Genomic DNA, 13,083 nt, shown 5'->3' on the forward strand with positions numbered 1-13,083 from the left:
ACGAATATGATACTGCCTAATGCGAAATTTGAGCGCCGCTCTATACGGGTTTTCATTTCACGTGTCAATGCTTTGTATTGTTTTTATATAGATTCACAGTTTTTATTAGGAAGAGAACGCTGTGAGTGGCGTACCTGGCACTGATATGTGTATCGTGCGGTGCATTGCAAACGGATCGAAGTGTAGCGCGACCACCTCGCCCATCGGGAGATGCAGCGCGTGGGCGCGATTCACAGCAGCCACCATGCTGTTCATGCAGTTTCCACGCAGATGATGAGCGCTACTTTGGCGCCATATTGCAGCCATTGTCGCTGCACCATCCGTCTTGCACGGCACTTAATTGGCTTTTCTTTTCACGCTTTCGTTGCACCAACGACGAGGGCGGCCCTTCGTAGCGGGGAAAGCGTGACACCAATGGCAGCGGCGACAACTCCCAAGGGAGCGTCACATCGAGCCTTACTGGCAGCCACTTGCCAGCACGCCTTGCAGGAGTAGTGATCCCTGTCACACATACTGGCACCGTGGACCGACCTCAGTAGCTGACGCCGCGAACGACGGTAGCCTCCTCCCCCTTACGTCACCCCCACCCCTCCGAAGCCCAGATGATATTGCCCACGCGGCTTAAGAGAAGCCGTCGACGCCGGCAACTCAGCGCATGCGCAGGCCGTCTCCACTCCGCTGCTCCTCCGCTCCCGCCTAATGCCCTCACGGTAGCCTCCTCCTCCGCTTTCCTCTTTGCGCGCACTTCATTCACCTGCCGCTCTACTGCGCATTCGCTCGATTGCGCGGTATAACGCCGGCGACGCTGAACGCAAGAACGGGCGCTTAACAACGGCGCTCTAAAAAAAGAACTAAAAAAAAGCGGTAAACAATTGTCTGCAGTCGCTTCTTTTTCAGACCCCACGGCCAGCTCATCAGAACCTAAGCGGGAGCATAGCATCCGAGTCTGCGAAGCAACAAAGGTGGCCCAGTGCCTCACCCGCCCGTACAAGGCCGCGACAAACGGTGGGCGGTCACTGTTCACCACCAGCACTCGGAATTCTCTATCGCTCAACGATGTCGTCACAAAGTTGTGTCGGTGAGAACACCGTGCGTTACTACACCTGATACTTTCATTTGCCTGTAGAAGTTTCTTTCAAAAATGAACTCGACAGCAGTGCCACAACCTTGTTTTTTTCAATCAAGCAACATCGTTTTAATGGGACCGTATTGCTACGCCGCCGAGAGGGCAGGACAATGGTGATGTTACCGCCGTTGACTTTTGGTAGCTCTGTAAACTGCTCTTCTCTGTGGTCTTTTTGTATGGCAATGTCTTGAATTCAATGGCCTGCAAACATGATGCCCTGAGAAGCCAAAACTAAATGACCAGTGACATTTCTGCCTGTAAACACGTTATGCAAGTTATCCAACTATTTGGATTCCGGAGAACAAGAGCGGTGAACTCGAGGAATAGAAAATAGAAAATGTACAATGGGGCAAAAAGAAAGCAGAAGTGAGAATAATTTCATTTGGGGGTGCAGTCTTGCCACTAATACTTGGAAAATGCGCTACAGCAGCTACCCCAGCACCGGCCCGTTCTGATCAAGTTTACAGTGTCTTGGTGGAAAGCTTTAAATGACTGTAAAATACGAGTGCGTATTCTTTGATGGTCTCAGTAATGTGTGGCACAAAATCTAGCTGCAATCTATAACGTGTACCTTAGACTGGTTTTCTTATCCGCCTTCAGCAAGTGGTCGAAAGACACGCGGGGCACTCCTACCCAGCGTGCATGGTATTTCAACGTCGGACTGTAACACGGGCGGCTGCATGTGTGCAGAGAGGCGGGAAACACGAAACGTATTCACAAATGTTGTTGGCATATGTGCAAGCGTTATTTTCAGGCACATAGATGTGATTTCGTGATGACCTAGAATTCGGGGAATATTTAGGCTCAGCCACGTATTCCATATGGCTCATGCTGTAGGCTTGTTCATTTAGCGAGATCAAAATCACAAGGCTACATTTTAGAGTTTGTGGTGCAACGAGCAGCGGGACAGGGGACAGAGGAAAAAACGAGGGCGAGCGCTTACTGCCAACTGAAATTTTATTACCCGATACAAGGCGTTATATAGAAATAACAGAGGGAAAACGACATAAAAATATATGTGCAAGAAACAAACAATAAATCTGAAAAACATTATAAAGATGCCATCACCGCTCGCTGTTTGCGCTGCCATTGCCTAAGAATGCCATCTCCATTCGTGATAAGGCCAGGGATGACTTACCTATGTACAGGAATAGTTCACTTGCCATGCTAGCTGATTCAACGGTGATGCGCGTTCGATCTTCCCTGTGTGTGCAGATTACTTTTGTATTTCCGAACAGAGGAGTACATCTGCATGCGCTGCAATGCAGGGCTGAGAAACCTTCCTTTCCATTCTGTTTTTTTACATATACATGTTTGTTTGTTACATATATTTTTATGTCGTTTTCCCTCTTTTTTTTCTTTATAACAACTTGTATCAGGCAATAATATTTCCGTTGGCAGTAAGCCCTTGTCCTCGTTTTTTCTTGTGTCCCCTGTCCCGATTCGTGCTGCACCGCACCGTCTAAAATGGAAAACCAACTAGCCCAGGTCAACACCCTTCTACCTCACAAGCCCGAAGGATGTACAGATGATGGTATATACTAGATATAGATGTATAATATAGTACGCGATGCTGTACTTGACTTCAAGAACCAAAGTTTCTTCATAGCACTTGTGTATTGGTGCACGCTGAAAGGTAAGTAGAATTTGGAACACAGCAGTCAGTGCGTAATTCATAAAATGGCCCTGTATATAAGCGTAATAATCGAAGTGCCCTGAAGGTTTGTGCACTTAGATGAACTTGAAAGTAGTAAACTTGAACAAGTGGCGAATACTCCTCCAGATCGTTTGAATCTTAGGCTAAAATGTCCGGATCTCAATAGCAATGCGCTAAATAATATCACATGAAGCGCACAAAAGGCGCATATATAGTAATGCCTATATCTGTTAACTTTACATGTTTGAGTACTGCAGTGCGGTAAGCTTGGCAGCTTCGGTGGAGTGTGAATGTTTAGAAGACAGATACATGCCGATTCCTGTTAATGGTGTAGCCCGAGTCATAATCTCACAACTTCTAGTATTTCAGTGGCGGAAGTAATTGACACCCTTGTCTTGCTATCCATTCGCGTATTGCTTCAAAAATGTCGCAGTTTCGCCCGAAAGGCTAAGCCTTGATAGAGATAGCAAAGCATTATACAACTACAGGAAGCAACGTTCGTAGTTTTATCGGCCGTATATATTGTAGAATATAATCGCCTTCTCAATGAATTAACAATCATGGTCTTGCGAGCGCACGGGCAAACATGAACAGAAATCACTCACGTCAAGCAATATTGCTACGGAACAGCCGCCACAGTGAGGCTGCACTGAGGAGGAAGAAGACGACGTGGGCCCCGCTTGATGTAGCGTCGCCATTTGAGCCGTCCGTTAGCTTCCCTGTAAATATATTGTATATAGTATTGGGCTCCAGCTACACGTAACATTGATTTGGTGGAGGTGGACGTTCCCCGTACCCGTCATGGAGCTTCGCAGCGGTCGCAACGTCGACAGTGCAACTTTGGCTCCGGCCGGCGGCACTTCATCTACGCAACCGTCTCGGCCTGCAGCCCCGACCTACGTCGCCGTCTCCCCCCCCCCCCCCCCTCGTGATCCTGGTGTTTTCAACGGAGTCGGCAGTCCTGATGTTGACGACTGGCTCCGCTTATACGAACGTGTCAGCACCAGTCACAGGTGGGATCCGACTATTATGCTTGTGAACGTTCTTTTCTACCTCGACGGAGCTCCACTTGCATGGTTCCAGATTCACGAAGAGGAGATCTCGAGCTGGGATCTCTTCAAAGAGATTCTTCGCGACCTCTTTGGCAATCCGTTCGGTCGCCAAGTCAATGCCAAGAAAGCCCTTGCCACACGTGTACAGACGTCGACCGAGTCCTACGTGTCGTTCATTCTCGACGTCTTGGCCTTTTGTGCCAAGGCTGACCCGACCATGTCTGAGGACGATAAGGTTAATCACGTCCTCAAAGGCATTGCTGACGACGACTTCAATTTACTGGTGTTTACGAACGTCACCAGCATAGATGCGATCCTCAAGGAGTGCCGCCGTCTCGAGCATGCTAAAAGCCACCGGGTATCCCAGCACATCACGCGACTTCCCAACACAGCTGCTACGTCATCCTGTGACGACCTCTTCCACCAGCCGTCACGATGTGACAACTTGACCCGCATCATTCGTCGTGAGGTCGAAGCGGCAGAACCGGCGGCCCCTTCATTCACGTCACCTGATCATTCTCCGGTCAGAATCTCTTTGATGCAGGCCGTCGTCCGTCAAGAGTTGTCCAACGTCGGCCTGCAATCCATTCGTTCCATACGCTTGGAACCTCTTTCTCCACGCGCGTCCCCACCGCGTTCTTCTTACTCCTCTTACGGACAGCGCAACCCCTCCGAATGGCGAACCGTGGACGACAAGCCGATCTGTTGTAACTGCCGACGCATTGGACATGTCGCTCGCCACTGCCGCAGCCGCTGGACTTCTCCGATACGCTATTCTCCTGATTACCACCCTCGCCCCTTTGCCCGCTCCATCATCTGACCCTGCGACACCTTTGACACGACCCCGCTACTCCCGCTCGCCTTCTCCCTCCCGTCGTCAATCTCGCTCGCCCCCGTCTCGCCGTGCTCCTTCTCCGACCTACTCGCCGCACCCCCGACCGGAAAACTAGACATTGCAGCTTCTGGAGGTGAAGCTGCAAAGACGACATTGGCTCAAAATCCTCGCTTCACCTTACCCACGAACAAGAATCTTTTGGACGTTCTCGTCGACAATGTTCCTGTGTGCGCGTTTACTGACACCGGGGCGCATGTGTCCATTATGAGTGCTGCTCTTCGCCGTCGGCTCAAGAAAGTTCTGACGCCCGCCCCGAACGGATTTGTACAAGTCGCCGACGGAGGGACTGTCGCTATTGTTGGCATGTGCTCTGCACGACTCACAATTGCTGAGAGACACACCGTCGTTCTCTTCGCCGTCATCAAGAATTGCCCTCATGAACTCATTCTCGGTCTGGATTTCCTTGCCAATCATTCTGCCCTCATTGACTGTTCGGCCGGCTCACTTCGCCTTGACTTGCCTCTTCTTGCCGACCCTGTGGACGCGCCTCCAAGCCGTTTGAGCTGCATGGATTTTATTCGCCCACCGCCTCAATCTATGACGCACGTCGACTTGTCCTCACCAACTGTACCTGACGGCAATTACGTAGTCGCACCAATTCCGGCAGTTATACTTACACATGGTGTTACCGTGCCGCACACTGTGCTGACAATTACTGGCAACCGCACCTGCCTTCCCCTTGTCAATTTCGCGCAAACCGCGCGAGTTCTGCCTCAGGGGATTTCATTGGCTATAATCAGCGCTTTACAGGATGATGAGATTGAGCCGTTCACAGTCGAGGATCGTCACAGCTCAGCCCATACCGTGACGTCATCGCACGGTACTGACGTCGACATTGAGAAGATGGTTTCCTCTGACCTTACACCTGTTTAAGCTGAAGCCCTTTGCCGCGTTCTTGATGGCTATCGCGACATTTTTTACTTTGACAATCGACCCTTAGGTCAAACGTCCGTCGTGACTCATCGCATAAACGCTGGCGATGCGAACCCTATTCACCGATGTCCTTATCGTGGTTCTGTGTCCGAAGGAGCTGTTATCCAACAGGAAGTCAAAAAGATGCTTGCAAAGGACATTATCGAGCCTTCCTGTATTCCCTGGGCTTCTCCCGTTGTACTTGTCAAAAAGAAGGATGGAACGTGGCGTTATTGTATAGATTATCGCCACCTGAACAATATCACAAAAAAGGACATCTACCCTTTGCCTCGTATTGATGACGCTCTAGACTGCTTGTACGGTGCCACTTATTTTTCTTCTATCGACTTACGGTCCGGCTACTGACAGATATCCGTCGACGGCATGGACCGAGAGAAGAGTGCATTTATTACCCCTGACGGCCTTTATCAGCTCAAGGTGTTGCCTTTCGGTCTCTGTAACGCGCCCACCACCTTCGAACGAATGATGGACTCTTGGCTTCAGGGTTCAAGTGGTCCACCTGTTTGTGCTATCTGGCCCACGTCATCGTTTATCCGCCCACATTGACACGCATCTAGACCGTCTTTCAGCGATTCTTGACGTGTTCCGCCGCGCCGGTCTCCAGTTGAATTCGTGAAAATGTCACTTCGCTCGCCGCCAAATCACCGTCCTTGGACACCTCATGGACGCCAGAGGCGTGCGACCTGATCCGCACAAAATTCGCGCTGTTAACAACTTTCCTGTTCCGAAGTATACCAAGGACGTTCGTAGTTTCGTAGGGCTGTGCTCTCATTTCAGACGCTTTGTGAAGGATTTTGCGACAATCGCACGTCCTCTTACCGACCTCTTGAAGAAAGACGCCCCATTTTCTGGGGGACCTGACCATGCCGCATCTTTTTCGCAGTTCACTACTCTCCTTACCACGCCTCCAATTCTGGCCCACCTTGACCCGTCTGCCTGAACGGAAGTTCGAACTGATACCAGTGGTCACGGCATAGGAGCACTGTTAGCACAACGCCAGCGTGGACATGATCGCGTTATAGCCTATGTCAGCCGACTTCTATCACCCGCTGAGCGCAATTATTCGCTCATAGAGCGCGAGTGCCTCGCTCTTGTGTGGGCTGTTGCGAAGTTTCGTCCAAACTTGTACGGACGCCCCTTCTGTGTCATCACTGATCACCACGCGCTCTGCTGGCTATCCTCGCTCAAGGACCCCACGGGACGACTCGCTCGCTGGGCGTTACGCCTGCAAGAATATACCTTCACCGCGGTATATAAGACAGGACGCTTGCACCAGGATGCCGATTGTTTGTCCCGCTACCCCGTCGACGAACCGACTAACGCGGACGCCATCGCTTGCGTTTTCTCTGTGTCCCAGCTGCTTGAAATCGGCAACGAGCAACGCCGCGATCCTTCATTACGAGCCCTCATCGACCATCTGGAGTTAACGCCTGGCGACGCCTCTCTCCGGTTGTTTCTCCTTAAGGAGGGGACATTATACCACCGCAATCTCTATCCACACGGCCTTGACCTTCTGCTCGTAATTCCATCACACCTGCGTTCGACTGTCCTCCAACAACTTCACGACGCTCCCTTGGCTGGAAACTTGGGCGTCTCGCGCACATACGACCGTGTACGCCGTCGATTCTTTTGGCCGGGTCTCGCCCGCTACGGGCGGCGCTACGTTGCCGTTTGTGAGCCCTGTCAGCGCCGGAAGAAGCCCTCCACACCTCCAGCTGGATGTCTCCAGCCGATCGACATCCCACCGGAGCCCTTTTTCGGTGTTGGTCTAGACCTTCTTGGACCGTTTCCTCTCTTGGGCTCAGGACATAAATGGGTCGCCGTCGCTACTGAGTATGCTACGCGGTACGCAATCACCAGAGTCCTTCCAACAAGTTGTGCTACCGACGTTGTTGACTTTCTGCTCTATGACATCATTTTAGTGCACGGTGCTCCGCGCCAATTACTCACTGACTGTGGCCGCAGCTTTCTGTCGGCAGTCGTCCAGGACATCCTCCGCTCCTGCTCGACAAAGCACAAGTTCAGCACGTCCTACCACCCACAGACCAACGGCCTCACAGAGCGCCTCAACCGGACCATCACCGACATGCTTTCAAAGTACGTTGCGACCGACCACCACGACTGGGATCTTCATTTACCATATGTGACGTTCGCGTATAATTCATCGCGTCACGACACCGCCGGCTATTCGCCATTCTATCTCCTATATGGCCGAGAACCCGGGTTGCCCTTGGACACTTTGTTTCCCTCGGCCACACGTTCAACCACTGAATACGCCCGCGACGTGATCGCACACGCCGACCACGCGCGCCAGCTCGTCCGCACCCGTCTCGAGGCCTCACAGGAGCATCAGAGACGCCTGTATGATTGCCACCATCGCGACGTGCACTTTACTCCGGGTTCTCTGGTGCTTCTCTGGTCACCCATTCGACGTGTGCGCCTTTCTGAAAAGCTCCTGTCGCGCTACACTGGCCCATACCGTGTGGTTAGACAAGTGACCGATGTCACGTATGAAGTCATCCCCGCCGACCTGTCAGCGTCATCGTCGGCTGCAAGTGACATCGTTTACGTGGCGAGACTAAAGCTATACCATAGACATTTCGCCGCGGATGTGTAGATTAAGCACCGGGACGGTGCTTCTACTGTCGGGGGTGATGCTACGGAATAGCCGCCATAGTGAGGCTGCACTGAGGACGAAGAAGACGACGTGGGACCCGCTTGATATAGCGTCGCCATTTTGGCCTTCCGTTAGCTTCCCTGTAAGTAAATTGTATATAGTATTGGGCTCCAGCTACACGCAACAATATCATAAAAAGGTTCAACCGGACAAATGCCTAACACGGCTATTTTCGCGCTTCCTCGTAGTTAGCTGCAAATATAATATGCCCAGTGACTGATGAAATGATGCAGCGCTATGTGACGATGTTTCCCAATTGCCTTGTGCGTTCACAAAAGAATTTGTACACACTTGAAATAATTTAACCGGAAAGCAAGAGCATCTGCCGCACTAGGGAGCCATGTTAGCATGGAAGCTCGATAGACTGCATGATATGGAAATGCCGTAAAACGACGAGAAGCGGCGAGATCATCAATAGTAAGCATGAGCGTGCAAAGCAATGAGGATGACATATAGGCACCCTCTCGAAAGGGGGCGGTGACAAATAATCACCTAGCCTGCTTGAGCCAATGCGCTATGCTATACATGTTTTTAAGAGTAGAATTTTTTCTACATCTCTATAATTTCCTCTGTCTTCCTTAAATCTTTTATAGCTATTTTCTACCTTTGCTTATACCTGGAATGAATCCGGTCATATTATCCCTTCCCTGCATTTTCTCCAACAGTCTAAACGTACCTTGCTTAGGTCGACTGCTGACCGGTTGATGCCTTTTATCCACTTTAAATCTCAGCGCTTCTGGATGGTGCACGTTACTTGCGAATCGCGCCGGCTGAATACATTTGCATTCCTTTAGGCTGCATTTTTCTGACTCTAGATTTTTTCTGCACCATATACATGCTTTGTCCTCTTGCGAATATATGCTTATATGTTTGTTCTTAATATTTGCTAATATGTTTTGTTCTTAAGCAACGAGCTCAAGTCTCAGAGAGCAAGGCACTGCCCATCGTATCACCATATAGATTTTGCTTTATATTGTCTTTGATAACATTCCTCTAAATATCCATGGCATTTCTTTGTTTCCATGCTTTGCATTCAATTTACGGTTTCTCTTTCCCTCACCTTATCTTGATAACATCTACATGTTTATTTACACTTTCAGTTACCGTGTTCAAGGTTGCCGACATTCCTGACTTCTGCCTGAATTCCATGTCCTCGCTTTTGCGGCAGAAATATTTGTGCACTCTACCCACCAAATTATTTTCATTCAGGTTCCTGGGTAATTCTTTAAAACAAACTTTTCTCTGTGTTTCTCTGTGTCCAAAAAAGACCCAACCCATATTGTCGTGTACTGCCTCATTTTCTTCTTTTTACCGTGTGCCCCTAAGTCCATCCGGCCTACAATTTTCAGAGCGAGCGCCGTCTTCTTCACGCTTTGCTTCACGAGTACCTGCCGTTGTTATCCGTAGTTCCACCGCACACCTCCAGAAATAACCAGATGAGACAGCTGGAAGTATTTGAAACTACCGTTACTTATTTCTTAACAGAATACGTCGCAGATACTCCGACCCGCCGCGGTAGCTTAATGCCTACGACGTTGCGCAGCTGAATTCAAGCTCGCGCCTCTGATCCTGTCGGCGGCGGCTGGATATCGAAGGAGCACTGAAATTAGCTGTACATTAAAGGGCGCCAGCTGATTTAACTAACTCCGGACTCCCATGCTATATGCCATGCGTCATAATAATGCCGTGGTCAGATGTAAAACCGTAGAATTGACTTCATTTTCGCAACTACTAATACGCTAGTTTCCTCCTTTTATCTTATCGGGGCCTGAACTATACCTCGGGTGCGGTGAAGAAACACCACCACCACAGAATGCTTACGTAAATACCTTGGAAAATATCTACAGAGGTTCTACAGCTACCTTAATCGTACATAAGAAGAACAGGAACATACCTACAAAGAAAGGGGTCAGACAGCGAGGCACAATCTCTCCAATACTATTCACTGCATGCTTAGAAGATATTCAAGCTATTAAACTGGGAAGGCTTAGGAGTAAAAACGGCGAATATCTCAGCAACCTTCGGTTTGCCGATGACATAGTTCTATTCAGCAACAATGCCAACGAGTTACAACAAATGATTGACGACCTTAACAGACAGAGTGTAAGAGTGGGGTTGAAAAATTATATGCGGAAGACAAAGATAATGATAAATAACCTGGCAAAGGAGCAAGGATTCGAGATCGCCAGTCGGCCTCTAGAGTCTGAAGGAGTACCTTTACCTAGGTCATTTAAAGAAAGGGAACGCTGATCATGAGAAGGAAATTCACAGAAGAATATAAATGGGTTGCATCGCATACGGCACACATTCTCAGCTCCTGACTGGAAGCTTACCATTATCATTGAAAAGGATGGTGTACAATGAGTGCATTTTACCAGTCCTGACATATGGGCAGAGACTTGAAGACTGATAAAGAAGCTTGAAAACAACTTAAGGACCCCGCAAAGAGCGATGGAACGAAGATTGCTAGGCATAACGTGAAGACACAGAAAAACAGCGGCTTCGATCACAGAGACACGGGTATAGACGATATTCTAATTGACATCAAGAGGAAAAAGTGGAGCTGGGCAGGTAATGTTAATGCGCCGGTTAGATAACCGTTGGACCAATAGGGTTGCAGAATGGGTACCAAGTGAAGGAAAGCGCAATCGAGGACGACAGGAAACTAGGTGGAGCGATGAAATTAGGAAATTTGCGGACGCTAGTTGGAACCGGTTGGCGTAGGACAGGGGTAATTGGAGATCGCAGGAAGAGGCCTACGTCCTCTCAGCAGCAGCAGCAGCAGCAGCAGCTGCTGGCGCCGCCGCTGCTGCTGCTGCTGACGACGACGACTTCCGGATGTACGACAATCGTACTGTCTCCGACTCTCGTCTGCTAATGTCTGCGGCCGCCCGCGTTGCAACGAAACTTTGGCCCCTATGTTTATCATTGTCGTAACCGTCGTATTTTGCTAATTTCTATTAGTTTTAAACAATCGACCTGCCTCGAAACACGCAAAACTTAATATCCAACGCCTTCGTAGACTTGGTTTCGTATTGAGCAATTGCGCAAACTGCTCAATATGGATGTGGCTACTATTCGTTGGTCAACCTGATGCATGAAGAAGCTCATCCGCACCAATTAGCGTGGCCAAACTGGAACACGTGCGCACGAGCACGCACTCTCGTCGAGGCGCGCGCAAAGTAAACGACTGCAGTTGTATGCAGCTGCGTGTGCAGCGTAGGCACCGAGGCCGCCGCAGGGTGCCGCGACGCTGAGGACATCCGCGGCACGGCCGCTCAATGGAACGCACTTGGTGCGGCCCGTCGCGTCGGCCGAGACAGGCGTGACGCGCCTAGTTCCCCTCGCCACCACTGCAGCGCTACTGCTCCGGGACAGTTGTGGGGGGGGGGGGGGGGAGGGTAGGAGAGCTGTGCCCTCCGCCCGCCTCGGCCGCGCGGTCAGGGCTGCATTTGTTCCGATAAAGAGCCGTGAAGCGGTGCTTCACAATATATGAACGGTAATGCCAACTGGCGATTTGCTACTGATAGCAGTACGACAGCATCGCTGCAGTTGTCAGCGACAGTTTGTGTCGGAAGTCACCTATGTTTGGGGCGCTTCTTCGAGCGTTCGCCTATCACTACCTCACGTTCGACACACACGAAGCCGGTTATCCGCTATATTAACTTGTTGCATATAATTAGTTGGTTAGCATAAAAATGCTCGTTTTAAGAAGTCTGAACTCTGATCAGTCTGGTCCACAATTAGAGCCGATTATTAACGCTCTTTTCCGTTTCTGGACATGCAGAAATTTACTGCATTATAGTTCAGCCGGTTCACGGGTATGTGCGGAAATATTTTGCAAATGGGCACTACTAGCCTACATCAATGGTCGGAAAGAAAACAATAAAGCCAGAAGTCAGTAGGTTGAGTCCAGTTTTCCTTTTCATGTCGAAGTTCATGTACACAGAATCTGAAAGCGTTACAAGCGCAGAACTTTCCTCGAGAGAGGTTTATGTGTAAGCAAAATTTTTTTCACTGTCGAATTCAGGCTGCTAGCCCAGTTCGTCAACAATGGTCTTATGAGCTTGCTCAAAAATACTCTGCAGAGGTCCTCAGCGTGGTTGCGATCCCCTTTTTCGCAAGTCAGCGCCGGACATTGTGTGAAATGAGGAAGTTGTACTGACATCAAGGTGTTGCATACCCTGCTGGTTCGTCTCACGTCCGAGCACTTCATGACCTTGGTGACGAAAGTGCCTACAAGCTTACACAGGCCAACTGCTTCTATTGTTGGGTACCTTAGCCATCCAGCATCAACGTTGCGGATCAATCCATAAGTTGCTTCAGCTGGCCTCGCTGCTAATAGAAGAAGGAGTTTGCAGGAATTACAAGCCACCTGAAGACGAGCATAACAATTTAGCTTGAAAAACGGTACTAAAAGAACACAATTTATTATATTCGTAATGAAATCAACCACAGACATATTTCAATATACATATTGAAATACCACGGTTGAGACGACGCTTTATTCCAAGAAGGAAAAATGGCGCCGACGCAAAAACGAACGCGAGCCGATGATTGATGATGACTTTGTACAGATGAAGATGAAGTCCGCATAAATGCTTACACTAATTTCCCCCGTGGACGGAAGCGGCCAGCCTGGCCGCACATTAGACAGTGGAACGGATATGAAAGGGCTTCCGACGAGAAACGTCCACGATCTCTGTTCCGCGGCAGCGTCGGTCGGTTGGGGCCTCAACAGGT

At 49.7% G+C, this 13,083-nt stretch overlaps 1 protein-coding gene across 2 annotated transcripts in view; it reads left to right on the forward strand.

The window, feature by feature from the left end:
* Positions 1-13,083, forward strand: part of LOC142573216 (uncharacterized) — a 217,223-nt gene that overhangs the window by 118,074 nt on the left and 86,066 nt on the right. For both annotated transcript variants that reach the window (XM_075682806.1, XM_075682805.1), the window contains exon 6: positions 898-1,078. In XM_075682806.1, the coding sequence (XP_075538921.1) occupies positions 898-1,078 (181 nt within the window). The remainder of the gene's footprint in view (positions 1-897; positions 1,079-13,083) is intronic.

Source organism: Dermacentor variabilis, chromosome 2, assembly GCF_050947875.1.
Source record: "Dermacentor variabilis isolate Ectoservices chromosome 2, ASM5094787v1, whole genome shotgun sequence".
NCBI classification, from domain to species: Eukaryota; Metazoa; Arthropoda; class Arachnida; order Ixodida; family Ixodidae; genus Dermacentor; species Dermacentor variabilis.